At 41.7% G+C, this 23,145-nt stretch overlaps 1 protein-coding gene across 6 annotated transcripts in view; it reads right to left on the minus strand.

Moving 5' to 3' along the window:
• SHROOM4 (shroom family member 4) overlaps positions 1-23,145 on the minus strand; it is a 248,616-nt gene that overhangs the window by 25,038 nt on the left and 200,433 nt on the right. For 3 of the 6 annotated variants that reach the window (XR_004668918.3, XR_004668917.3, XR_612672.5), the window contains exons 6-9: positions 15,076-15,882; positions 10,499-10,679; positions 6,128-6,397; positions 3,561-4,826 (exon numbers count right to left, since the gene is read on the minus strand). Coding sequence is in view for 3 of the 6 variants with exons in the window: in XM_034950500.3 (XP_034806391.2) it covers positions 4,557-4,826; positions 6,128-6,397; positions 10,499-10,679; positions 15,076-15,882 (1,528 nt within the window). In the remaining 3 variants the exon portion in view is untranslated. Of the gene's footprint in view, positions 1-4; positions 4,827-6,127; positions 6,398-10,498; positions 10,680-15,075; positions 15,883-23,145 lie in introns of those variants that run through there. The other 3 variants (XM_034950500.3, XM_008977084.5, XM_008977089.5) reach the window with 1 other exon arrangement.

Raw genomic sequence — 23,145 nt, forward strand, 5'->3', positions numbered from 1 at the left:
GGGATAAGGAAAAAATGAATTGAGTAGATCAGGACTATAATAATGGTTACCATGTACTGAATATGTTTTCAACAAGTCAGTACTTCCCATGCTCTAATACGTTCATGAATCTCCTGGAAATCTAGTTAAAATTCAGACTGCTATCACTGGGTTTGGGGTGGGCCTGGGATTCTGCCTAATAACTTCTTGGATTGTTAGTGGCTTTTATTTATTATTTTCAAGTTACAATAACTGCAAGCAAGATAATACTGTTCCCATTTTACAGATAAGAAAATGACCTCAGAAGTTGAGCTAGTAGCCCAGGTTCATTGAATAAGTGGCAGAACCAGGATTTGAACACAGTTCATTCTAATGCCAAAGCTGGACTCTTTCTACTCTACCACAATGGATATCTTGAGTAGAAGGAGGATAGTTGGAATGTGAACAGAATATGGATCATGAAAAAAGAAAGCTTTTCAATGTCACAGTTGCTGCCTGGAATACATTTGAGTCTAATCTTTGAGGTTGCCTTGGAGAGCAGATCAGCAAGGCCCTTGCTTTCCAGGGAGCTGAGCATGAAGGTGTGATATTGGACTATCAGCTAGAAGTAAGATGAAAATACTAGACAGAATTTCAAGATTGGAAGAAGTCTAGAAAGAATGGCTTACCTTCGATCAGGCTAGACTCCAGAAGTAGATTCTGTATACTGCTTAGGTCTATACCTGAGATTACACCTATTGTTGACTTTTTCTGCATTCTAAACATGGGGTTAGACTGGATGTGATGTTGCCACTGAGTAACCAGAGAGGAAGAAATATATCAGTGAGCTAAAGGGCAGGGCTGTGATCCTGAGATCCTTCTGAGTAGAAAAATATCATGCTTCAATACTGTGATAACAACAGAAATAACCAATGGCTTAAACTCTGTACCCCCTACTCAGGATGGTCTTGAAATAGATGTCTAAAAGCTGTTCCCCTAAAAAGGCTATGGCAGATCCTGCTATTTAACTGGGATGATGAATGGTATAGCATCAATACCATCCCTCAGAGGCCAGGGTAAGGGTTTAGGGATGTGGGTAAGGGTCTGGTCATATGTTTATCTGTGAAGGACTATGGATAGGTGACCAAATTCCTTTCCAGTACTTTTCAGCAGAATCTTTAGACTTCCATCACCTGAGTTAAAACACATGAGATTTTTTTTTGTCCTTAGCACCTTTTATTGAAATATGACCCTTGATGACAATCTGGCAGGCATATCTATGTCAGCCAAGAAGGGAGTGGTGGAGGACACAAATGCAGAAACAACAAGATTTGGAAAAAGAATAGCTTCACATGGGATAGATGACCCCCAACAGCTGTACAACCAACACTGGTTCTTCATCTATAGAAACTGTCCCCTGCCCCACCCCCCCCAAAAGATCTACTAATCTTCAAATAATATAATATGCTGTTGCAGAAATATTATTGGCATAGACGACTCCTCTGGCAAAGACAGTGGGAGTCACCAAGCTCCAAATGGGTGGAAGTGGCCAGAAATGGGCCCAGCTTCCTCCATCTGGGGCTTGCTACTGGCAGAGCAGCACTGTCAGGGAGGGTCGGGTTCAGGATGTGGCTCTGGTGTGCCTGGGCAGCTTTTTGGCACATGAGGTTAAATGGAAAACAGAACCTGAACCTAACCTTGAAAGAGGCTTTTTATCTTTTCACCTCTCCTTTTCTTTGCTTCCAATTTCTTCCTTTCTAGGGCTTTATTTTCAGTGTCTCTGTCTTATTCTGTCAGATTCTACTTGGGCATTTACAGCTATATCCTGGTTGAGTCTCCAGCTGTGGGACTCAGGGAGATTCAATTATCCAGAGCCCTGGGAGGTGGCAGGAGGGGTTGGGGGGACATGTGATAGTAACTCATGCACTGACTTCTCTATCATGCTTGCCTATTACCCATGGGGGCCTGTATAAGTATTTGAAGGGAGACAGCAGAAGTCAAGACTGATAACTGTCTTTGGGGATCTCCCTTGGCCTGCCTTCCAAACTGCTACTCACTGGCAGGCCTTGGAGGAGGGCTGAGCCCAGGAACTGAGAACAGGGGAGAGAGACTGCATCTCAAGTAATACTGGCAGTGTTGCAGCACCATCACACACAATGAGACTGCCCTGGCAGGAGTGTGGCACGCCAGTGTCTGTTTAGCAGTTCACCTTTATCTACCAAGCTTCACTGCTAGATATACTTTTGGGGTTATTTTTTAAATGCTTTGGCAACTTTCCCTCCATGTGAAAATGAGCATCCTTGTGTTCTGATTCTAACTCTAGAAACTAATTTGAGATGGGATTAAGAACAAAAATAACAGAGTTAATAGTATTTTTGGTGTCATAAACTTAAGGTACAACCAATCACATGCTGACTAGAAAAACTCAGACTATGGCCATAGTGTCCAGGTAAGTGTCCATTCTTTTCCCTAGGCCCATATTCCCAAAAAGGTGCTCTAGCCCACAAATCTGAGAATGATGAAACATATCAGCCTCATCCTCCCAATACAGGACATCTCAATTTGCTCATTGTTTGTCCTAGAGCCTGCTCAGAAGAAAAGATGACAACTATGGCCTCCATTGAAAGCACTCCCCTACCTTCTCAATCTTGGCTGGCTTGTGTAAGCCTAGCCCCTGCAAGCCACCAGCCTTCCTGAATAAAGTAGAATCTTCCACTGGAGGGGAGAATGGCAGGGTTGCCATTCTAACAGTGTTTCTGGCAGCAGTACTAAGAGCAAACCCAGGGCTCCACAGAAAGGCTTACCCCACCCCCCACCCCAGGACACCCTGCTGGCCAAGATTCTCCCATTGTTTTCAAATACAATGAAGAGGAAATGGAAGCTAGTGACAAGTATTTGTAACAGCAGCAAAAGTTCCTTGGCAAATTCTTTGGTTGAATGAGACATCCCTGCTGCTACAGTTGACCTTCAAGGACCCTGAAGAACTCAGCAGTAACTAGAAGAGATGCCAGGCCTTGGCTGGGTTGTGTGATACCAAGGATTGGCCCCAGTTAGTGAGGAACAGGGAGCTAAGCTGGATAACAGGGCAGCATTTGGCCATAACCCCCTTCTTGCCATCGTCCACCTGAGCGCTGCTTTTCCAGCATAGAAACTAGCTACTGGTGTCAGGGCCTTGGCAACAGCAGCAGTTTTAGTTGTTTGTATGCCTAAGATCCTGGCTGGGTCATCAATTGCTCTGGGGAGCTGGCTCTGGCTGGAGCTCCCAGCTACCTTGAGTTTTGGTTCCCTTGAGCCAGGCCACAGGCTGAGAAAGCAATGGTTAGAGGAGTTCCTTCTGAGCTCACCTCTACTGATCCCATAGCTTGGAGATGGTAGAGAAATGACTGAACCTTTCTCCGTTTCAGGAGATTTCTTTGGTTTCAAAAAGAAATCGGTAAGAAAAACTTGAACCCTGCTGGGGAATGCTAAACTCAAGTCACTTAGACTTTAAGGGAAGCACAAGGCCAGGCCACAGTAGGGAGGCTCTGAGTTCAAGGGGAAAACTCCTTCCTAGACATCGGTAGCTATGGTGGGAACAATTCAACGCCTTGGCACTTGCTTACCTAGCCACGGTGGATTCAGGCTGATCTGCAGAAAATGCTTTCCTTCTGGGCTAACTTTTCCCTCTCCAACTTCCCTCTTCTCGCCTTATTAGTTAAAAAAGAAAAAAATAATCAAAACATAAAAATAAATAAAATCAAAAGGCCATTTAAAATATAACAATAAGAACCCCCTCCCCCAGTAATGAAACCTACATCTAGAAGTCAGTTTTAGTAGAGCTATTAATGGCCCATATGGTGAAGCCCTGGGGTAGGCACCTGCGGTAACCCCCAGCAATGTAAAGGAAAGATGAAACAAGAGGTGGTAGGACCAAAGTCTTAGGACAGGAAGAGGGTCACGCTAGCCAGGGCTAAGAGTAGGCCTCTTCCCCTGAACTTGCTGCTGGGAAAGGTAAGGGTAGAGCCTATTTAAACCTGGTTCCTTCCTAAGGGGCACCTGGGGGTACTCAACCTTTGCTTGCATTTTTTCAGTGTAATTCCTCCCTCTGTGCTTTCCCCTGCAAAGCTTGGGTGAGGCCCTGAAACTGGTGCCAGGTGAATGCCCTCAAGGCAGCCAGCTCTCTGTGAGAAATGGCTGGCCACAAGCCCTGAGGCAGAGTAGAGCTGCAAGGCAGATTCCCTCTGAGCCTTTAGAGGCTGTTGATGATATGGGTGGATGATGAGTACTTGATGTCTTTGGTGTCCTAGTACAAAGCAGAATGAAGGCACTTCCTTGGTTCTCTGTGCAGCAAGTACTTGCCCTTGGCAACTGTGGGAAGGAGAGTGTGGTTCTAAGATCACACCTTGCTGCAGCTCCCTTGGGTAGAAGCTTGTGGCTTCCCCAGGGTCTCCTAGCTGGTTAGGACCACTGCTAGGGAAGGGGTAGTGAGAGACATCCAGGGTAGAGGGCTGGAACAAACTGCTAATTGCTATCTACTTGCTGAGAAACTGCTAACAAAGAAGATTGAAAGCACTTCCCTCATGGCTGGGCAGGGATGCTGTGGCAGAGTGCTGGTAGAATTAGAAATTGCTGGGCTCCAGGAGTAGACTCTCCCTGAGACATTTGAGTTGCTCTTCCCCGAGCTTGATCTTCTCCTCCAGCTCTCGCTGTTCAATGATGAGAGCAGATTTCATCTTGACAAAGTGCTGGTAATCTTGGAGCTGGTCCTGAGGCAGGTAGCGGGAGACCATGCCAAACACCAACTTCTCCCGGCGGTCCACGTGCTCCTTCAGCTCCTTGGCATCTGCCAACTGCCCCGTCAGCTGCTGCTTCTTCTCTATCAGCACCAACTGGGGAAGCAGAGGACCAAGTAAGGGCTCTCCCAATTACCAGGCATCTGTCCAACAGTGCTGCCTAGCAGTACTCCATCAGAGATGCTGCCACAAAGCAGCTATACATTCTGCTAATTAGTCAGTCCTAGATTTTCTGCCCTGAAGTCTACCTCCATGCAAAAGCCTTTGTTTCCTGTAGCAGGAGGGTAAACATGACAACAATTCTGGATAGGGGATGTGAAATTACCTCTTTCCATCTCTTTAACACTGCCTTCAATGTAGGGACCACCACTGGGCTTGGGGTGGAGGAAGGCTCTGACAAAGCCAGCCTGTGTCCCTTTCATCTGGTGAACAACTGTCACTGTGGAGGTGCTTTCTGTATGATGTGTGTGTCTGTGTGAGTGGATATGTGTGAGTGTATGTGTCTGTGTATGTATGTATATGTATGTAGATATGTGCCTCTTGTTGTGGATTCAAAGGTATATCCAAAGCCACCTGTATAGGGAAAGGTGATGCAATTTTGGTTCAGGAGTATATGCATAGTGACCCAACCTGTGAAACTGACAGCTTTCCAATCTCAACCACTTGATGAGACCTCCCCCTCCAACTCTAGAGTGATGCAAAACTGCTGCTGCTACTACTACTACTGGGAGCTAGCATTGATTCAGTGTTTACCCTGTCCAAGGCCCTGTTTTATGTAATTAACATAAACTAATTTAATTCTCACAATAATCCCATAAGGCAGGTAGTATGCTCACCTCATTTTATAGGTGAAGAGATTGAGGCAGAGTGACGTTATGTAAGTTGTCCACAGTCACACAGCTAATAAATGGTAGGGCAAGAATTTCAGGGCACTTAAAAGCCAGTGTTCACACTCTTATTTTTTTATTTTATTATTATTATTTTTTTTGAGACAGGGTCTTGCTCTGTCACCCAGGCTGGAGTGCAGTGGCACAATCTTTGCTCACGGCAGTCTCCGCCTCCCAGGCTCAAGCAAACCTTCCACCTCAGCCTCCGGAGTAGCTGGGATTATAGGCATGCGCCACCATGCCAGACTAATTTTTGTATTTTTAGTAGAGATGGGGATTCACTAAGTTGCCCAGGTTGGTCTCAAACTCCTGGACTGAAGCAATCTGCCCGCTTTGGCCTCCCAAAGTACTGGGATTACAGACATGAGCCACCGTGCCCATCCTCAGTGCTCACATGCTTTTAATCCCATGCTCTACTGTTTCCTATGGTAGCCCAACTTGAAAGAGGGAGCCCTGAGAAGAAACAAATGGTATTTCCCTCTACCCACACCCCACAGACCCCAACTCTACCTTCTCCTGGTTGGCCTCTGAATCGATGCTGTTCAGAGCATTCTCCACCCGGGCCAGTCGTCCAGAGAGTGACAGCAACAGGTTGACCACTTTGTCCAGGTCCCCAACAAACAAGTGGTACTTTTCAAATTCATTGGATTTGCAGACGGCTTTTAAGTTGGCCTCCACCTCCTCCCCAAGGGCAGAATTGGCATTGATGTCCTCTAGCAGCCCTCGCTGGGCCTCCCGCAAGACAGAAAGTTTTCTGCTGATGCTTTTGATAAGCTGTATCTAGGGGAATTAAACAGGAGAAGACAAAGGATGAGAATGGGGATCAACAGAAACTGATTTGTGCCTGTAACCTCTGTTTTGGAATCCAAGGAACAGATGGTGGGCTCTATCCTAGTCACTGGAAACAAAGGAAACTTGGGCAAGTCATGAGCAACTCCAGTCTTTTGGGCAAGCACCTTCTATCCGTCTGGTAGGGATCTCCATGTCACCACCAAACTTTTTGGCATTGGAAAGTGGTATCCATGCACTAAACTTCATTTACCAGATGCAACTTAATAAATACTTGCTGGCACTTTGTTTTTTTTTTTTGAGATGGAGTCTCACTCTGTTGCCCAGGCTGGAGTGCAGTGGCACGATCTCAGCTCACTGCAACCTCCGCCTCTCAGGTTCAAGCGATTCTTGTGTCTCGGCCTCCTAAGTAGCTGAGGTTACAGGTGCATGTCATGGATGCCAGGCTAATTTTGTGTGTGTGTTTGTGTGTGTGTGTGTGTGTGTGTGTGTGTGTACTTTTAGTAGAGATGGGGTTTCATGATGTTGGCCAGGCTGACCTCAAGTGATCAGCCCCCCTCAGCCTTCCAAAATGCTGGGATCACAGGTGTGAGCCTCTGCACCCAGTCCCTTCCTGGGACGATTTAATAAATAGGAGCTACAGTCCTTTTGAGAGCCTAGGCTGGAAAAGCATTTGCACTAAGGTATTTGCCTATCACTTCATTCATTCTCCTTCAATCCATTTAAGTACCTCTCAAGTTCATGACACTATGCTAGATCTTTGCTTCCTTAGCTTGGCTTTTGAGGCCTTTTGGATAAGACTGTGAGTTCTGGAGTTATAACGACTGGGTTTGATTTATAGCTTTGCCACTTCGTAGCTGTGGGACCTTGGGTGACTTGACATTATTGAGCTTCACTTTCTTTATCTGTAGAATGGGGATAATTGCTTTACCCACTGGATTGAGTCATAATAAGGAGTCAATGAGATTATGCATGCAAAGTGTTTGGCCCATAGTAAGTGCTGCGTAAAAGCTAGGCTGCTATTATTTGTTACTCAGTCTGGCCCCACCTTGCCATTCTAATGTCCCTCCTCAGAGCCTTTCAGAATTAGCTCCTCATTCTCCTCTGTGTTCACAACACTCATTCTTGTGTTCCTGAGTAGCTTATGCAGTTCCACCTACTCTTTATCTCTTTCTTCATTTTGATTATTCCTAAATTTCTTCAGGGGACAGCTCTGCCCCTCCCCTCCCTCACAGGAAGCCCTCCTCTGTAAGTCTTCTTTCAGTGATCTTTTTTTGTCCGAGCTTTTAAGTATTTTAGAATTAGAACCCGATAGTGTAACTTGAAGTTCCTCACTTTCTATTCCTTGTGTGTGTCTGATCTCTCACCTGCTATTGATTGTAAGTTTCTTAAGGGAAGTGCTGTCTGTGTCTTCTGATTTGTCTCCCCTATAGGTGAGTACAGTCACAGGGAAGTACAGCAAAGTTTTAGAGTCAGAGACATCTGGATTCCAATTCCACCTCCAAACTCTATGGCCTTAGGATAGATACCTAATCCCACTTCTGTTTCCTCATCTGTAAAGAGGACACCTCCCCAACTCCAGAGATTTTCTGATGGGTAAATGAAACCACATAAGTAAAAGACTTAGTATTATGACTGGCACTTAAATGCTCAATGCATGCTTACTAATGTTATTATTATTATTAAATTAGTTCTACAACATACTCCAAACTAATAGATACTTGTCTAGCTGCAAGGTTATGACAAGAATGGCCCTGTCCCAGGCTGCCCATAGCCTCTGTAGACAGTATTGCTTTGTGGTTAAGAGCACAGAGACTCCAGTACCAGACTACCAGAGTTTGAACTCCTGCTCTGCTGGAAAGTAGTGGTATTATATACGACCTTGAGCAAATTACTCAACCTCTCTGCACGTCAATTTCCACATCTAAAAAATAGGATAACAATAGGACCTACCTCATAGAGTTGTTATGAGAATTAAATAAGTTAACACATGTTACATGTTTAGAATAGTATCTTGTTCATAGGAGTATGCTTCAGTGTATGTTTTAATCTTATTCTAGCCCAAGCACTGGGCCCATAGGCTTGTAGTTTTCTGGAATGTATTCCCCTCTAGTAGTTTAATTAGAGATGTCCAAAGTGACCAAGACTAAGAAAGCCTCCTCCAGGTTCCAAGACCTGTTGTCATATTTTAGAACTCTTCAAAAGTCAGGAGATCACCATGATCTCAGTCTGAAGTATAACAGGTTTGCATTTGGGGAAAGTTCCAAAACCCACTGAGAACTGGGGATCAGTGATATGAATAAGGCAACACAATTAGATGAAGAGGCTGTCAGTTATATTCCCACCATCTGCTCTCCCAAATAAAAGTCAACGCTGGGGACAAAGGATGGCTGGGGGCCATCTGGAAAATGACCCACTTGGAAAATCACCTTCTTACCCCAGTTCCCAAGCTCCAGGGATAGATGGAAGGATAAAAGTGGAGAGAGCCCTTTACTTCTTGGAACTTGTGCTCTACAACCTGAACCTCAGTCCTGGGGAAGTGTGATGGATAGAGTTGTGGAGTCATCACAGATCCAGCCAGAGCTGAGTTGTTTTTTCTGGGACATCGCAAATTGGTGACATTCCTCACCTTTCTTCCTCAGAGACAAAAACTGTCATAGCCCACCCACAATCACTTTAGTTCACTTTCTGTCGTTCTGTGCTCTGCCATTTCTGATCATCTCTCTCTTTTCCTGGTCAGACTTCTAGGTTTGCCCCTGCAGAGGCCAGGCCCTGAGTAAGCTAGGAGTACCCCTGCTCGGGGAACATGGAATCCAAGGAAGCAGACATCTGCATCAGTAAAACTTCAACACCACCATGCTTCCAATTCTTCCCCTGACATTTTGCTTCAGATAGGAAATTCGAGGAAGGACTCTTGCAAATGGCCCTGTAACTTCCTACAGGTCATATCCTGAAAGAAACGTGGGCAGAACAATTTACATTGAGTTTAGATGTCCACAAAGAGGTAAATTGAGCCTTTGAGGTTGCCATGACAACCCTATTTGCTTATGAAATACAATAGGTAAGTGCAGGGAGGGGAAAGTGATTCCAAGAATTGGATTAGAAAACCAGATTAGTGGTACTTAGACAAAGAAAGGAAAGCTTTGGAACGACAACAACATCATCATCTCCACTTAACTATTTTGTACTTTTAAGACATAATCGACTATCCTTGCAAACAAATACTAAAGTTTGCCAGCCTATAAGTTGTCCTTATTTTACTTAGTCTCTTCTGTCTCCCACAAAGTTGCACAAAGAATAAAAATCAATGGCACTGCCATTGGTTAGAAGAGCCCACTGGCAGAAACTCTGATGTGCCCTGGGTAGTGAGTTACTTACAAGGCTGGCTTAATTCAGAGAGACAGCATGTACTGTACAGTAGAAATTCAGACAGTCTTGACTTCAAGTGCTGGATCTACCATTTAGTCTGTAATCCCTGGGCAAATTAGTCCCTTCAACTAGTAAAAAAGGGATAGTAATATCTGCCTTGTTGGGCTGTTCTTTTCTTTTTTTCTTTTTTTTTTTTTTGAGACGGAGTTTCACTCTTTGTTGCCCAGGCTGGAGTGCAGTGGCGCGATCTCGGCTCACTGCAACCTCCGCCTCCCGGGTTCAAGCAATTCTCCTGTCTCAGCCTCCCGAGCAGCTGAGATTACAGGTGCCCGCCACCACGCCTGGCTAATTTTTGTATTTTTAGTAGAGACGGGGTTTTACCATGTTGGCCAGGCTGTTCTCAAACTCCTGACCTCAGGTGATCCACCCACCTTGGCCTCCCAAAGTGCTGGGATTACAGGCGGAAGCCACCGTGCCCAGCCCTTGTTGGGTTGTTCTAAGGATCACAGAGACAATAATGATGATTATGATTGTTATTATTATTATTGACTGGATCAAAAATAGACAGGACTTGGATCTGTGAGAAATCCAGAGAGGCTGTATGGTTTCCATACTGAAAATATGGGAATGCGAGATGTTCTAGAGAGTGTAGAAGGCTGGTCATCCTCCAGATACATTCAAGCTAAATTCTGAAAATCTCTAGGACACATCAAAAAACTTTACCTTTTTTTGAGCCAGTTCATGGTCAACTTCCTCCTCTCCTAGGCCAATCTCTGCCATCTCAGGTTGGTCTTTCAGTTTGTTCAGCAGCTCTGCCTTGGCCACAGAAATATTGTAATAAGCTGAGTAAGAGGTAGGGATTCCTGGGGCCCCTGGAGGAGGCGAAAAGTGCTGAAACTCTTGTCTGTGGAAACAAAGAATGACCATTTGAGCACCTCTGTTGAGAGGCTGCTGACATTTCTGCTTCTTAATTTCTCCATCTGAAAAATGGAACCCTGCTTCACCAAGGAGTTGAAAAAAATGGAGAAGGCACTGTTCAAATGTAAACAGGCCACATGAAGGCAAACTGGAGTTAAGTAAAGGTAAGTTTTAAGAACTTAGAAGGCTATTTCCATGCCCCTGACTTCATCGGCTAGGGAGACTTCTTTCGAGATAATTTGGTTTGGTCATTAACACTCAGTTAAAATCCAGAAAACCTGGCAGGCCTTCTGATCATCATCCCTTTGGTGCATGACCCCAGTATGTGGATCCCAAAGTAGGGGCTAGGTGGTAGAGAAGTATCTGAGACCTTATCTATTGGTTCTCCAAGCCTGTTGGCCTCCCTCAGACCTACCCCTGGATCTCAACCCATCCTGGCTCTATCTAGTCTTCTTGCTTACAAAGGCACCCTGTGGCTTTCCTGGACACTCTCATCATTTTTTTCTTTTCCAATGCCACTCCTACTTGAAATGGACCCTCTGCTGCAGATCTCCCACAGCAAAGAGGTCACCCATGACCTCAACAGTGGTCACCATGTTGGAGGCTGCGGTTAGCACCCTGCCAGGGACTTGTCACCGCCCACCACATCTCTCATGAACTCTTCAGACATTGCCTGCTGTAGGGCAGGACTTCAGCCTGAAAAGGGATAGCATCTCTCCACTTCTGGCATATTCCCAATGGCTCCTGCCTCCTCCATGGTTGTAGAATGAAATGGGGAAAAAAATGGAACCAGTGGCACCCAGGGGCTTGACAAGTATAGCAACAGACCCTGTTGTCTTGGGTTCACCAAAGCCTGTGGGGCTGAGGCATTGCTTCTCAGAGCCCCAGCCCATGAAATAGAACTTCTCAGGAAAAAAAGTAGTTCTGGTTCCATGCTGGCTTGGGTTTGGCCTCTTCTGCCATCAAAGCTTCCAGTCTGGTGTGAGGAAGGAAGTAGAGAGAAATGCTACAATGTTAGGTCTCAGCGATGGAGGGGCAAATAATTTTGCCCGTGGTTTATGCTAGGGGGTGGCCCGCCCTCACTATATTCTCATTGCCTGCTAGCCACTCCCATCCTCCACCTGTCTGTGTCACTACCCCTTCGCTAACCTCTAGCTGTTTGAAAGGGAAAATAGGAGAAACTCATTAGTCATTTTTGCAGCTATTTGCAGTTCTTAAAGGTCAAAAATAATGGTTAAAAGGCTCCACAGCTATTTACTGATTCATGCTATGCTGTCTCCTAATTCATCACACAAAAGAAAGTTGGGCCCGCCAATATTTTTTATCCTAGGTAAATTCATTTATATGTAAGTTTCAAGCTTGTAACACTGATAAAAGAACAATACTAGCTAACATGCACACCATACTTACCATGCCCCAGAAACCATCCTAAGATAGATACATGCACACATAGGTATATACATATATAATTGAATGCTCATGAAAACCATTATACAGATAAGGAACATGAGGCAACATGAGGTACAGTGACTTCCTCAAGGTCACCAGACATTAAATGACAGACCTGCAATTTGCACCTGGACAACCTGACTCTAGAATCTGTGCTTCAAGCTGCTATGCTATACTGCCAAAGGGACAACTTGAGATCATATAAAAGCCTACATGTAAGGAATTTTCTGGCTGGAGTATATCTATGTTAGCAGATAATGGAGAATATTCCGGAGGGAATATGAAGGTCTGAACTTAGGGAATTCCTATCTACAAGAAAAATATTTAGGGTATGTGTGCAAGTTCTGTGTCAGAAGGTGTTATAAAGGAAAAAAAGGATGTGCTAATTGGAGACTCAGTTCCCCAGCATACACATCCCTGCATCATATTATAGTATATCACATTAGGCACTATATTCTAGGGATCCTTTCTTTATCACCTCCATTAATAGGGAAGTGATTACAGGTGGTCTATGTAGTAAACATCAAAGCAAAAAGCAGATTCCTTTCACAGAGCACTGAGAGGAAATGCATAGAGTCCATAAAGCAAGCTATACCTATACCTGAATCAGTTATTAGACTTAAATAATACTTAATTATTCCACTAACTGGCTTCTGTGTGTATCCCAGCATTTTTTAACAGAACAGTATGTAGGTTATAAAGGTACTAGAGTTTAACTTGGCTGAAATTAGGATATCTTTGTTTGCATTTTAGATTCAAAATATTATGCATCTATATGTCCTTTACAAAATCTTAACGCTGCTTCCTTCTGGCTAGGACACTGTCCTCTCCTAGGGTCTGGAATAGAATCTTCTTCAAGAGCCCAGAGATCATGGGATGATATAGCAAGCATAGTGAGCTACCTGAGATCTTGTGATAAAGTTACTTTATCTCCCTGGGCCTTGCTTTTTTCATCTAAGAAATGGAGAAGATGAATGGTAACTATTTCCTAGGTTTATTTTCATGATTAAATCAATCATTACCCAAAGTGCTTAGAACAATGCAGGGCACATAGTAAGCAATCAAAAAAATTAGCTATTTTGGGAATGATGCTGTTCCTTAAATCTCCATCACTCAAAGGAGCATCTAATTGATTTTGTAGTCACAAGCAGAGCTGTGTGCAAACAAATGTTTTCCCTTACATCCTAGAGTCATTAAAAATAAATCTCTGGAGCAAGTTACAAGATCTCTAGTAATAGTGATTTCTTTCTGTCTGGCCAAGGTGCCAAGGCAAAGGGAGCTACACAAAGAAGGAAGAACCAGGGCTTGTAACTGCTGCCTCTGGTACACCTTGCCCTACAGGAGAGAAGAGGACCCTGTGACTCCTGGCCTATGGAAAGAATAAGATCTCTCTGGGAGAGGCTGCCTAGGAAGGCAAAATAAGCATGGGCTTTGGAGTCAGACAGCTCTGGCTTTGAATGTTTGCTGTGTAACTTGGAATTAGTTAGTTTCCTCATCTGTCAAATGGGGATAATAATGGCTAATAGGGCTATTGGGAGGATTAAATGAAATACATACATAATGTCTGGCAGTGTCTGGTATATAAGAAATACTTAATAAATGTTCATCCATTCATTTATTTGTTCTTTCTTCTTAAATATTTGTTAAGTGCCTACTATTGGGAGGTCATTGGTTCCCTTTTCCCTGCTATGATAGATAACAATCACAGGTATTTTTCACAAAATGTTTTCTAATTACAATGAGAATGCTCCCCAGGTAGAAGAACAGCTTGAGAAGCAGCCACATGGGATCTAATGAAGGATTCTTAACAGTGCCTGGGAGCCAGGCCCTGTAAATGCTGTGCTTATGGCATCTTGGGCTGGAAAACTGATCAACTAGCTCCAGATAGACAAGTCACAGATTTGTCTGACAATAAAAGACATGATAACAAGGTACTTCTAACCGCAACAAGTCTCAGGCAAATTCCTGCTATAAAGAGAGTTAAAGAAAGCACTTATAAGCCACCTGCCTCCCGAACCTCAGCCCCAGCAGAGAGTGGGCTGAGCTCTCCACAGGAGAGCAGGCGGAGCTGCTGACAGCCAGAGCACTGAGCAATAATAGCAATGATGGTCCTGGGGCTTTTGCTTTGGAGCAAAAGAAATTAAAAAAAAAAAACCCAACCATGCACTATAGGGCATGCAGATGACAACTGGCTCAGTGGAGTGAACAAACACTGGCAGTCCTGCTGCCAGAACACACTCTTGCTTTAGCCTCCCTGCCCAGGCAGCTCACCCTGTCAACTACCACCTATTACACACCCACATGAATGCAAAGAGGCAGGTAAACAAGGAGGGGGAGAAAGTGGAAGAGAAAAAGAATGTCCTTATCTATTGTAAGGAATTATCAAGGCATGAAGCACCCAGCCCCAGGAATACCTTTGATGCTGGTGGTTGTGGGGGGACGAGTTTAGAAGCCCAGGCTACTTGTCCTAGAGCAGAGGCAGGTCAGGTTGTGAGCTGGCCTCTTATTCTGGAGGGCAAGCAGAAGAGAAGGCAGGAAAAGTGCCTGAGCCAGGTTTCTGGGAAAGACCTAGTATAGGCAACAAGTGTTCAATGCCTTTGGGATCAGGGGCCAGAAATTGATGGATACCATGAAGACACACTAAGGAAAAGTACAGTACTTTAATAAAGATATTTAGGGATAAGAACATGATATTTACTGAGCATGTACTATGTGCTAAGCATGGAGCTATATCCTTTATGTAGATTATCTTAATATTCATAACAATCATGTGAAGCAAGTATCATTATACCCATTTTCCAGGTAAGAAAACTGAGGCTGGGAGCAGTTTAACTGGCCAGCCTGAGGTCATCCAGTTAGTAAATAGTGGAGGTAAAATTCAAACTTGTGCTGCCTGCCTCTTCAGAGACCTAGTATCTTTCATATGTACTTACTTGGCGGATTCAGTGGCTTCCTGTTCCGATGTCCTCCAAAGCCCACCAATGCCATAGTAGCAAGGGGGCTGAGCCTGCTCAGGTTGAGATCCCAAGTGACCCCTTATTGGAGGCAAGAAATCACTGGAATGGAGTGCAAAGGATTCTTGCTCTGCTGGGACACTTTGTGAACCCTGTCTCGAGCCCTCCAGGTGGCCAAGGCTGAGGGGTTGTGGCTGCTCTAGGACCTCCTCAGGATTGAGAGCACAGGAACTAGAGGTTTCTGAACTGAAATACTGGGGTGGCAGCTCCTCTTCCTCCTCCTCTGCCTCCTCCTCCTCCTCTTCCTCTTCTTCTTCTTCTTCCTCCTCCTCCTCCTCCTGTTGCTTCTGCTGCTGCTGTTGCTGCTGCTGTTGCTGCTTCTGCTGCTGGGCTGCACGAAAGAGCCTGTACTTCTCCCAGTTGGGAGGAGGAGGGCGAGGAGGAGGAAAGGCCTTCTTCCTGGCTCCGAGAAGATCCGACTGGGTCTCATCACCTTTGCTAAAGAGCTCCCTCCTATGCTGCCCCCAGGCCCGGGTGCTTTGGGGCTCCAAGCTGATGTGACTCTCTGAGAAGGCACGGCTGCGCAGTGGGTGGGGCATGGAGGCAAGGGAGCTCCCCTCCTCATAAACTGAAGTTTCCTCTGATTTTTTCAAAGCATGTTTGAAGTCTCCAAGGAGGTCAAGAGAAGAAATTGCTCGGTAGCTTGACAAGTCCAGTGCTGGGTTCTCAAGGCAAGGATGGAAAGGGGTTGCCCATGAAAAGCTAGTCTTGGAATGAGCCATTTCCCTGCAAAACATCAGATGAGTACTGAGAAAAACAAGCAAGTTGCAGATAGGCCCATATTTTGGATGACAACATTTATATAAAATTTAAAATGTCCACAAAACAATGTAGTATGTGTAGTAAATGTAATAATAGTAATAATAATATTATAATAATGATAGCTAACACTTACTGAGCATACACTAAATACTAGGCACTGTTTAAGTGGTTTCCATGTCTTCACTTATCTAATCCTCACAATAACCCCAGGAGGTAGCTATTACTATTGCACTGATTTTACAGTTGGGGAAACTGAGGCATAGAGCATTTAAGTAACTTGCCTGGGGTCATAAAGCTAGTACGTGGTAGAGCTAGGATTTGAACTTGAACAGTTTAGCTCCAAAGTCTGGATATACACATACTACCCCAGTCTGTTTATAGGAGTCAGATTGCATGTGCTGTTTTCTGGGGCTTACAAGCCTGGTTATCCTGCCTCATCTGTTGTTTTTGTTTGTTTTTCATTATAAAAATGTTGAATATTTAGAAATGTACAGAGATTGATTGCCATAATACCCATGTTCCTACCTATCACCCAGACTTAGTAAGTTTGAATACTTTGCCATTTATGTTTTATGACTGTTTCTTAAGAAATAATACCCTTCACATAACTCTCCACTTCCATTCCCCTATTGCCTCTCTAGATGCAACCTGTATTATGAATTAGATATATATACTTTCTATGTTTTTATACTTGTAACAAAAAACACCACACAGGTCATTCATAGTTATCTGCTATTTTGGATTTAAAATATCTCCTTCTGGCCAGACACAGTGGCTTATGCCTGTAATCCCAGCACTTTGAGAGGCTGAGGTGTGTAGATCACTTGTGTCCAGGAGTTCAAGACTAGCCTAGGCAACATAGCAAGACCCTGTCTCTAAATTTTTTTTTAATTAGCTGTGCATGATGGTGCGTGCCTTTAGTCCCAGCTACATGGGAGGCTGAGATGGGAAGACAGCTTGAGACTGGGAGGTCGAGGCTACAGTGAGCCATCATTGCACCACTGTACTCCAGCTGGGGTGACAGAGTAAGACCTTGTCTCAAAAAAAAAAAATATCCTAATGCAATTCCAATCAGAATTCTCAATAGGAATTTTTAAACGACATTTAACTACAGAATTTTTAGAAAATTAACTTGTAATAAAAGCAGGATATAATATTAAAGAGTATTCTGCTACAGAAGAAATGGGGAAGGGGGTAAGGGATAAGGTATATTATAAAATAATTGTAATTGAAACTGTGTTATTGATCAACAAAACAGAATAGAAAGTTCAGAAACAAAGCAGACTACCTATAAAAACATCATATACATAATCTTCCCCCAAAAAGGAGATAAAGAAATATTATTTAATAAATCTTTTTGAGATAACTGCAAAGCAGTGCTTTTTGGAGCTACATCATATATTATATACCAAAATAAATTCCAGATCAAGAGTCATGGATATGTGTGTGTGTGTGTGTGTGTGTAATTTTAATATATTATATATGTTATATGTGTATATATATGTGTATATATTATGCACATATGTAACATAAGAAAAACCTATCAGAAAATTAAAAAGACTATCATTGTGAGGTGAAATAAGATTCTCATAAGCAATAGAAGAAAATCTCCAAATAAGTCCAGGTTTATTTGAATTTACATAGAAATTCAAACTTCTGTATAATAAACACTGACTAAAGTTAAAAGACATCTCTTTAGCCTCAGAGTGTAAAGAGTTAAGCCCTCTAAACCACAAGATCTGGTTTCCTGCTGTAGCCTGTGAGCAATCAGCATCATGCTAAGTGCTGCCCAGTGACAGGAAATTCCAGGGGTTCAATTAAATCATCATACAGAATATCCATTCAATAATCATGATGAAGATTGGAAATAGTTCTTTAAAAAATAATAATACACATAATAATAGCCAAATTCAGACAGAATGGAAGACAAAATGTCCTTAATTCTCCTCTTATCCCTCCCCCATTCTGGTCAGCTCACCACTCATGTGGATCAGAAATTCATATCCAGACATACCCACTATCTTCTCATTTGGGCCTTTGCACACTTATAGATCATTAAGATTATAACAATCCCTTTTGTGCAAACTGTTCCACCTGGCATATTCTCTCTCTCTTTCTCTCTCTCTCTCACACACACACACACACACACACACACACACACACACACACACACGGTGATGGACAAGTGGAAAGTAAAAAAATGACAAACGTGTACCAGGCAGAGAAGCCTTTCCTGACTACTTTATCAAAAATAGAGACAACTTACATTTAATTATCCTTATTCTACTTCATTCTTTGAGTATTCATCTTCATCCCCACCTGATATCATATCACATATCTATTTTTACTTGATTATTTTCTGCTGCAATCTCTAACTAAAATGTAAGCTCCATGAGGGCAGGATCTTGTCTGTCTCATTCATAGGTTTCTAGTGCCTGGCACACAGTAAGTGTTCAATAAATATGTTTAACAAAGGAATTAAGGTCAAAATTAAAGAAAAAATAAATTATGATACTCATTTCATACATAAGTTGAATTAAAGGCAAAATGCAATAAATAAGACAAAGAAGGGCACTATAATGTTAACAACTGGAACACATGATGGTCTACCTCCTCTGATCTTTTATGAACCAAAAAACATAGCATAAAAATTCTTAAAGCAAAATCTATAGCAAATGCAAAGGTAGAAAAAAAGTAGAAACAAAATATGAGACTGTTTCAGCTGATGACAGATCATGACAGTCAAAAACTAAGATAATGAGAAAATCTAAATTTCTTCATATACTGAAACAGACTATATTTTTTTAATCAAGGGCCCATTGAGTATATTTTTAATTGGCTATATACTGAGCCAGAAAATGGAAGTAGTACAGACCATATTTTCTAATGACAATACGGTAACACTAGTAGTACAGACCATATTTTCTTTTTTTCTTTTTTTTTTTTTCTTTTTTTGAGACGGAGTCTCGCTCTTTCGCCCAGGTCGGACTGCAGTGGCGCTTTCTTGGCTCACTGCAAGCTCCGCCTCCCGGGTTCACGCCATTCTCCTGCCTCAGCCTCCCCAGTAGCTGGGACTACAGGCTCCCGCTACCGCGCCCGGCTAATTTTTTTTGTATTTTTAGTAGAGACGGGGTTTCACCGTGTTAGCCAGGATGGTCTCGATCTCCTGACCTCGTGATCCGCCCGCCTCGGCCTCCCCAGACCATATTTTCTAATGACAATACGGTAACACTAGAAATTAATAACAAAATGAAAATAAAAATCTTTAGCATGTAGAAAATAAACGGGAAAAAAATTCTTCCACTTTAGCCAAAGAGAAAATCTAATTTGAAATTGTTGAATATCTAGAAAATGACAACAAACAATGAAAATATCAGAAGCTAGAGGATATGGTTGACTAAAGCAGTAGTTAAAGAAAAACTTGTAGGCTGGGCGTGGCAGCTCACTCCTGTAATCCCAGCACTTTGGGAGGCCGAGGCGGGCGGATCACTTGAGGCCAGGAGTTCCAGACGAGGCTGTCCAACATGGTAAAACCCTGTCTCTACTAAGAATAGAAAAATTAGCCAGATGTAGTGGCCTGCGCTTGTAATCCCAGCTACTCGGGAGGCTGAGGCAGGGGAATTGCTTGAACCTAGGAGGCGGAGGCTGCAGTGAACTGAGATCGCGCCAATGCACTCCAGCGCTCCAGCCAGGTTGACAGGGTGAGACTCTGTCTCAAGAAAAAGAAAAAGAAAATAGCCTTAAATACTTATATTAGTATGTAAGAATGAATTAAAATAAATGAATTAAGCATTCAACAAAAGAAGAAAAGAATCATAAAAATAAACCTAAAACAAAGCAGAAAGACAATAAAACTAACGGCAGAAATTAATATACTAGAGAACAAGTGATAGAATAATTAAAGGCAAAACCAATTCCTGAAAAGAAAATAAAAAACAATGAAACAGATTAACCACTTGCTAATCTAATTAAAAAAAAACACCCAAACGCACAAAATTAGAAATTGAGAAATAACCACAGTTACAGAGTAAATGAAAAGGATAAGAGAATACTTTGCTCTACCCCATAAAACAAATTTGAAAACTTAAAGTATTTTTCTGTGAAAACAAATATTACCAAAACTCATTTCAGAAGAATGAGAATATATAAACCCACCAGTTACCATAGGAAAAAAAAGTATAAATTTGACCAAAAATAGCACAATCACATAGTCTTGTGTTAATTCTACCAACCTTCAAGGAAAAAAATCAAACCAATGTTATTTACATTTTCTAGAATCTGGAAATCTAGAGAATAGAGAGAGAAGAAAAGATTCCTGCATTACAATGATACTAAAACCCAGCAAACAGAACAGAAAAAGCAAACTAGAGACCCATCTCATCTGAGAATACAGATGCAAAAATCTTAAATAAAATATTAGCAAACAGAATCTAAGAGGATGTTAAGAAATATGATACACCATGATCAAGTGGGGTTCATCCTAGAAATGTAAGACTGGTTCAGTAATAGAAAATCTACTGATATAATTGACAACATTAATAAATCAAAGGATAAAAGGCACATTACAATTTCCCTAATGCTAAAATGTATTTGATAACAATTCAACATCACTTCCAGATAAAAAAAAAACCTAACAGAAAAAGATGTCTATTTCCATAATACCATCGTTATCATCAGACTTTTGTTTTAAAGTCAAAAGCCAATATTGTGCTTAATGGCAAAACACTAGAGGTATACCCATTAAAAACAAGAACAAGGCAAAGGTGCCCACTTTCCCCACTAATATTTAATATTGTTCTGAAAGCAATAGTGCAATTTAACAAAATAAAGATGTAAACATTGGAAGAAGGGGATATCTTCTCATTATGTATAGATGATACGATTATTTATCTGGAAAATTCATCAGAAACTTTTTTTTTGAGACAGAGTCCAGCTCTGTCACCTAGGCTGGAGTGCATGATCTCCGCTCACTGCAACCTCTGCCTCCCAGGTTGAAGCGACACTCGTGCCTCAGCCTCCCAAGTAGCTAGGACTATAGGCATGCACCACCATACCCGGCTAATTTTTGTATTTTTAGTAGAGACAGGGTTTTGTCATGTTGCCCAGGCTGGTCTCAAACTCCTGGCCTTAAGCAATCCACCCACTTCGGCCTCGCAAAGTGCTAAGATTACAGGCATGTGCCACTGTGCACAGCCTCATCATAAACAATTTAAAAATAATACCAACAACAGGAAAATTCAGTAAGGTGTCAGGGTATAAAATTCATATATGGAAATCATCTTTTCTACATAGATGCAACAATTAGTTAGAATATATAATGGAGGGAAAGATCACATTTACTGCAGCAATTATAAAGGTAAGATGCCTAGAAATAAACCTAACAAGATATATGCAGGATCTATACGCAAAAACTTTAAAACTCTATTGAGAAACATAAAACTAGATGCACATAAATGAAAGGACTCACAATTTCCTAGCAACGATGACTCAACATTGTTAAGATGTCAACTCCAAGTGAATCTATAAACTTAATAGAAACTCAATAAAAGTGTCAACAAACTGCATTTTGGAACATTATTGTGAATTTCATATGGGAAAATTAAAATCGTAAGAATTATTATGAACGGTATGGAAAAAGAGAGATGAAAGAGGGAAGACCAGCCCTACCAATTATTGAAATAATTTCTAAAGTTAGCAGTAAATAAGGCAGTCTCACAAATAGAAAGGTAGATCCATGGAATAAAACAGAGAACACTAGAACACTGAAGTCAACTCAAATGCATAGGGGAAGTTAGTTTGTGATGAAGCATTTCAAATAGTGGGGGAAGGATGAATTATTCAATACGTAGTTTTAGAACTGGATAGCCATTGAGACAAAAATAAAGCTGAATCATCGTATCACTTTTTACAACGAAATAAAGTTTAGATGTATCAAGACTCAATTGTCAAAAAAATACCATAAAGGTACTAGAAGAAAACATTTTTAAAAATATAAAATAATCTTGGCAGGATAAGTTCTTTTTAAGTAAGACACAAAACATAAAAGTAATAAGGGAAAGTTTATAAATTTGACTTCCTAAAACTTAAAAAATTATGTCCAGAAAAAACACCATAAAGTCTAAAGATGAAGATATACTGGGAAAAATATTTGTAACATATACAACTAAGAGTAAATATCCTTAATATGTGAAGTATGCTTACCAATCAATAAAAGGGACCAACAACTCCATAGGGAGAAAAAGGTATAGTTCACAGAAAATGACTTATCAATTTACCAAAAGGTGTTCGACCTCACTTAAAATTTAAAAAATGCAAATCCAAACAATAATGACACTTTTTAAATAAAAAAAGTTAAAGAATTAATGAGGGTATAAGGAAACAGGTGATCTTACACACTGTTGGTGGGAGTTGAAATTAGCATAACTCCTAGGGAGGGCAATTTGGAAGGCAAAGAAGGTAAAATGTGCATATCCTTTGACCCAGTAGTTCAACTTCTAGGGATTTATCCTACAGACACATTCCAACATGAACACAAAGAGATATCCATAAGGATATTCACTGTAGATTTGTATGTAATCACAAAAGACTGGAAACCATCTAAATGTCCTTCAATAGGGACTAAATAAAATAGGGAATATCTATATATGGAACACTATGTAGCGTTAAAGGTGATGCAATAGAGCTATGTGTAACATAGAATAATCACTAAAATAAAAAAGCAGGATGTACAATAGAAAAGATATGCAATATGTTCCCATTTTTGTAAAAAAGAATGTATATACATGCACACACGTTACTTTTCTGGAAGGATACACAACAAATTGCCAGTAATGTCTCTTGTAAAGAGTTGTACTGATGGTTTGGGGTGAGATTCTCTTATTGTGTGTGTGTGTGTGTGTATACACTAAATGCATTTATTACTTTTTTCAATTAAAAATTAGTAAAAAGAAAAATAAAGCATAAATCTGATTTTGTTATACATTTTTCTGCTTGAAGCCTACATTATTCATAAAATACAGACCCTTACTAGGATTTGTTAGGTTTCTTAAAATTCTGCCTTTCCTAACCTCCCACACTTCTTTTTGCCTTTACATGCTGTTTGCTCTTTATCTTCTCTTTCCGCCTCTTTATCTGACTTACTTTTAGATTTCCACTGAGATATCATTTCCTTGAGGAAGCCTTCCCTGATTCCCCCAAAGCATGGGATAGGTGCCCAGACTGTCCTCT

Source organism: Pan paniscus, chromosome X (assembly GCF_029289425.2).
Source record: "Pan paniscus chromosome X, NHGRI_mPanPan1-v2.0_pri, whole genome shotgun sequence".
NCBI lineage: Eukaryota > Metazoa > Chordata > Mammalia > Primates > Hominidae > Pan > Pan paniscus.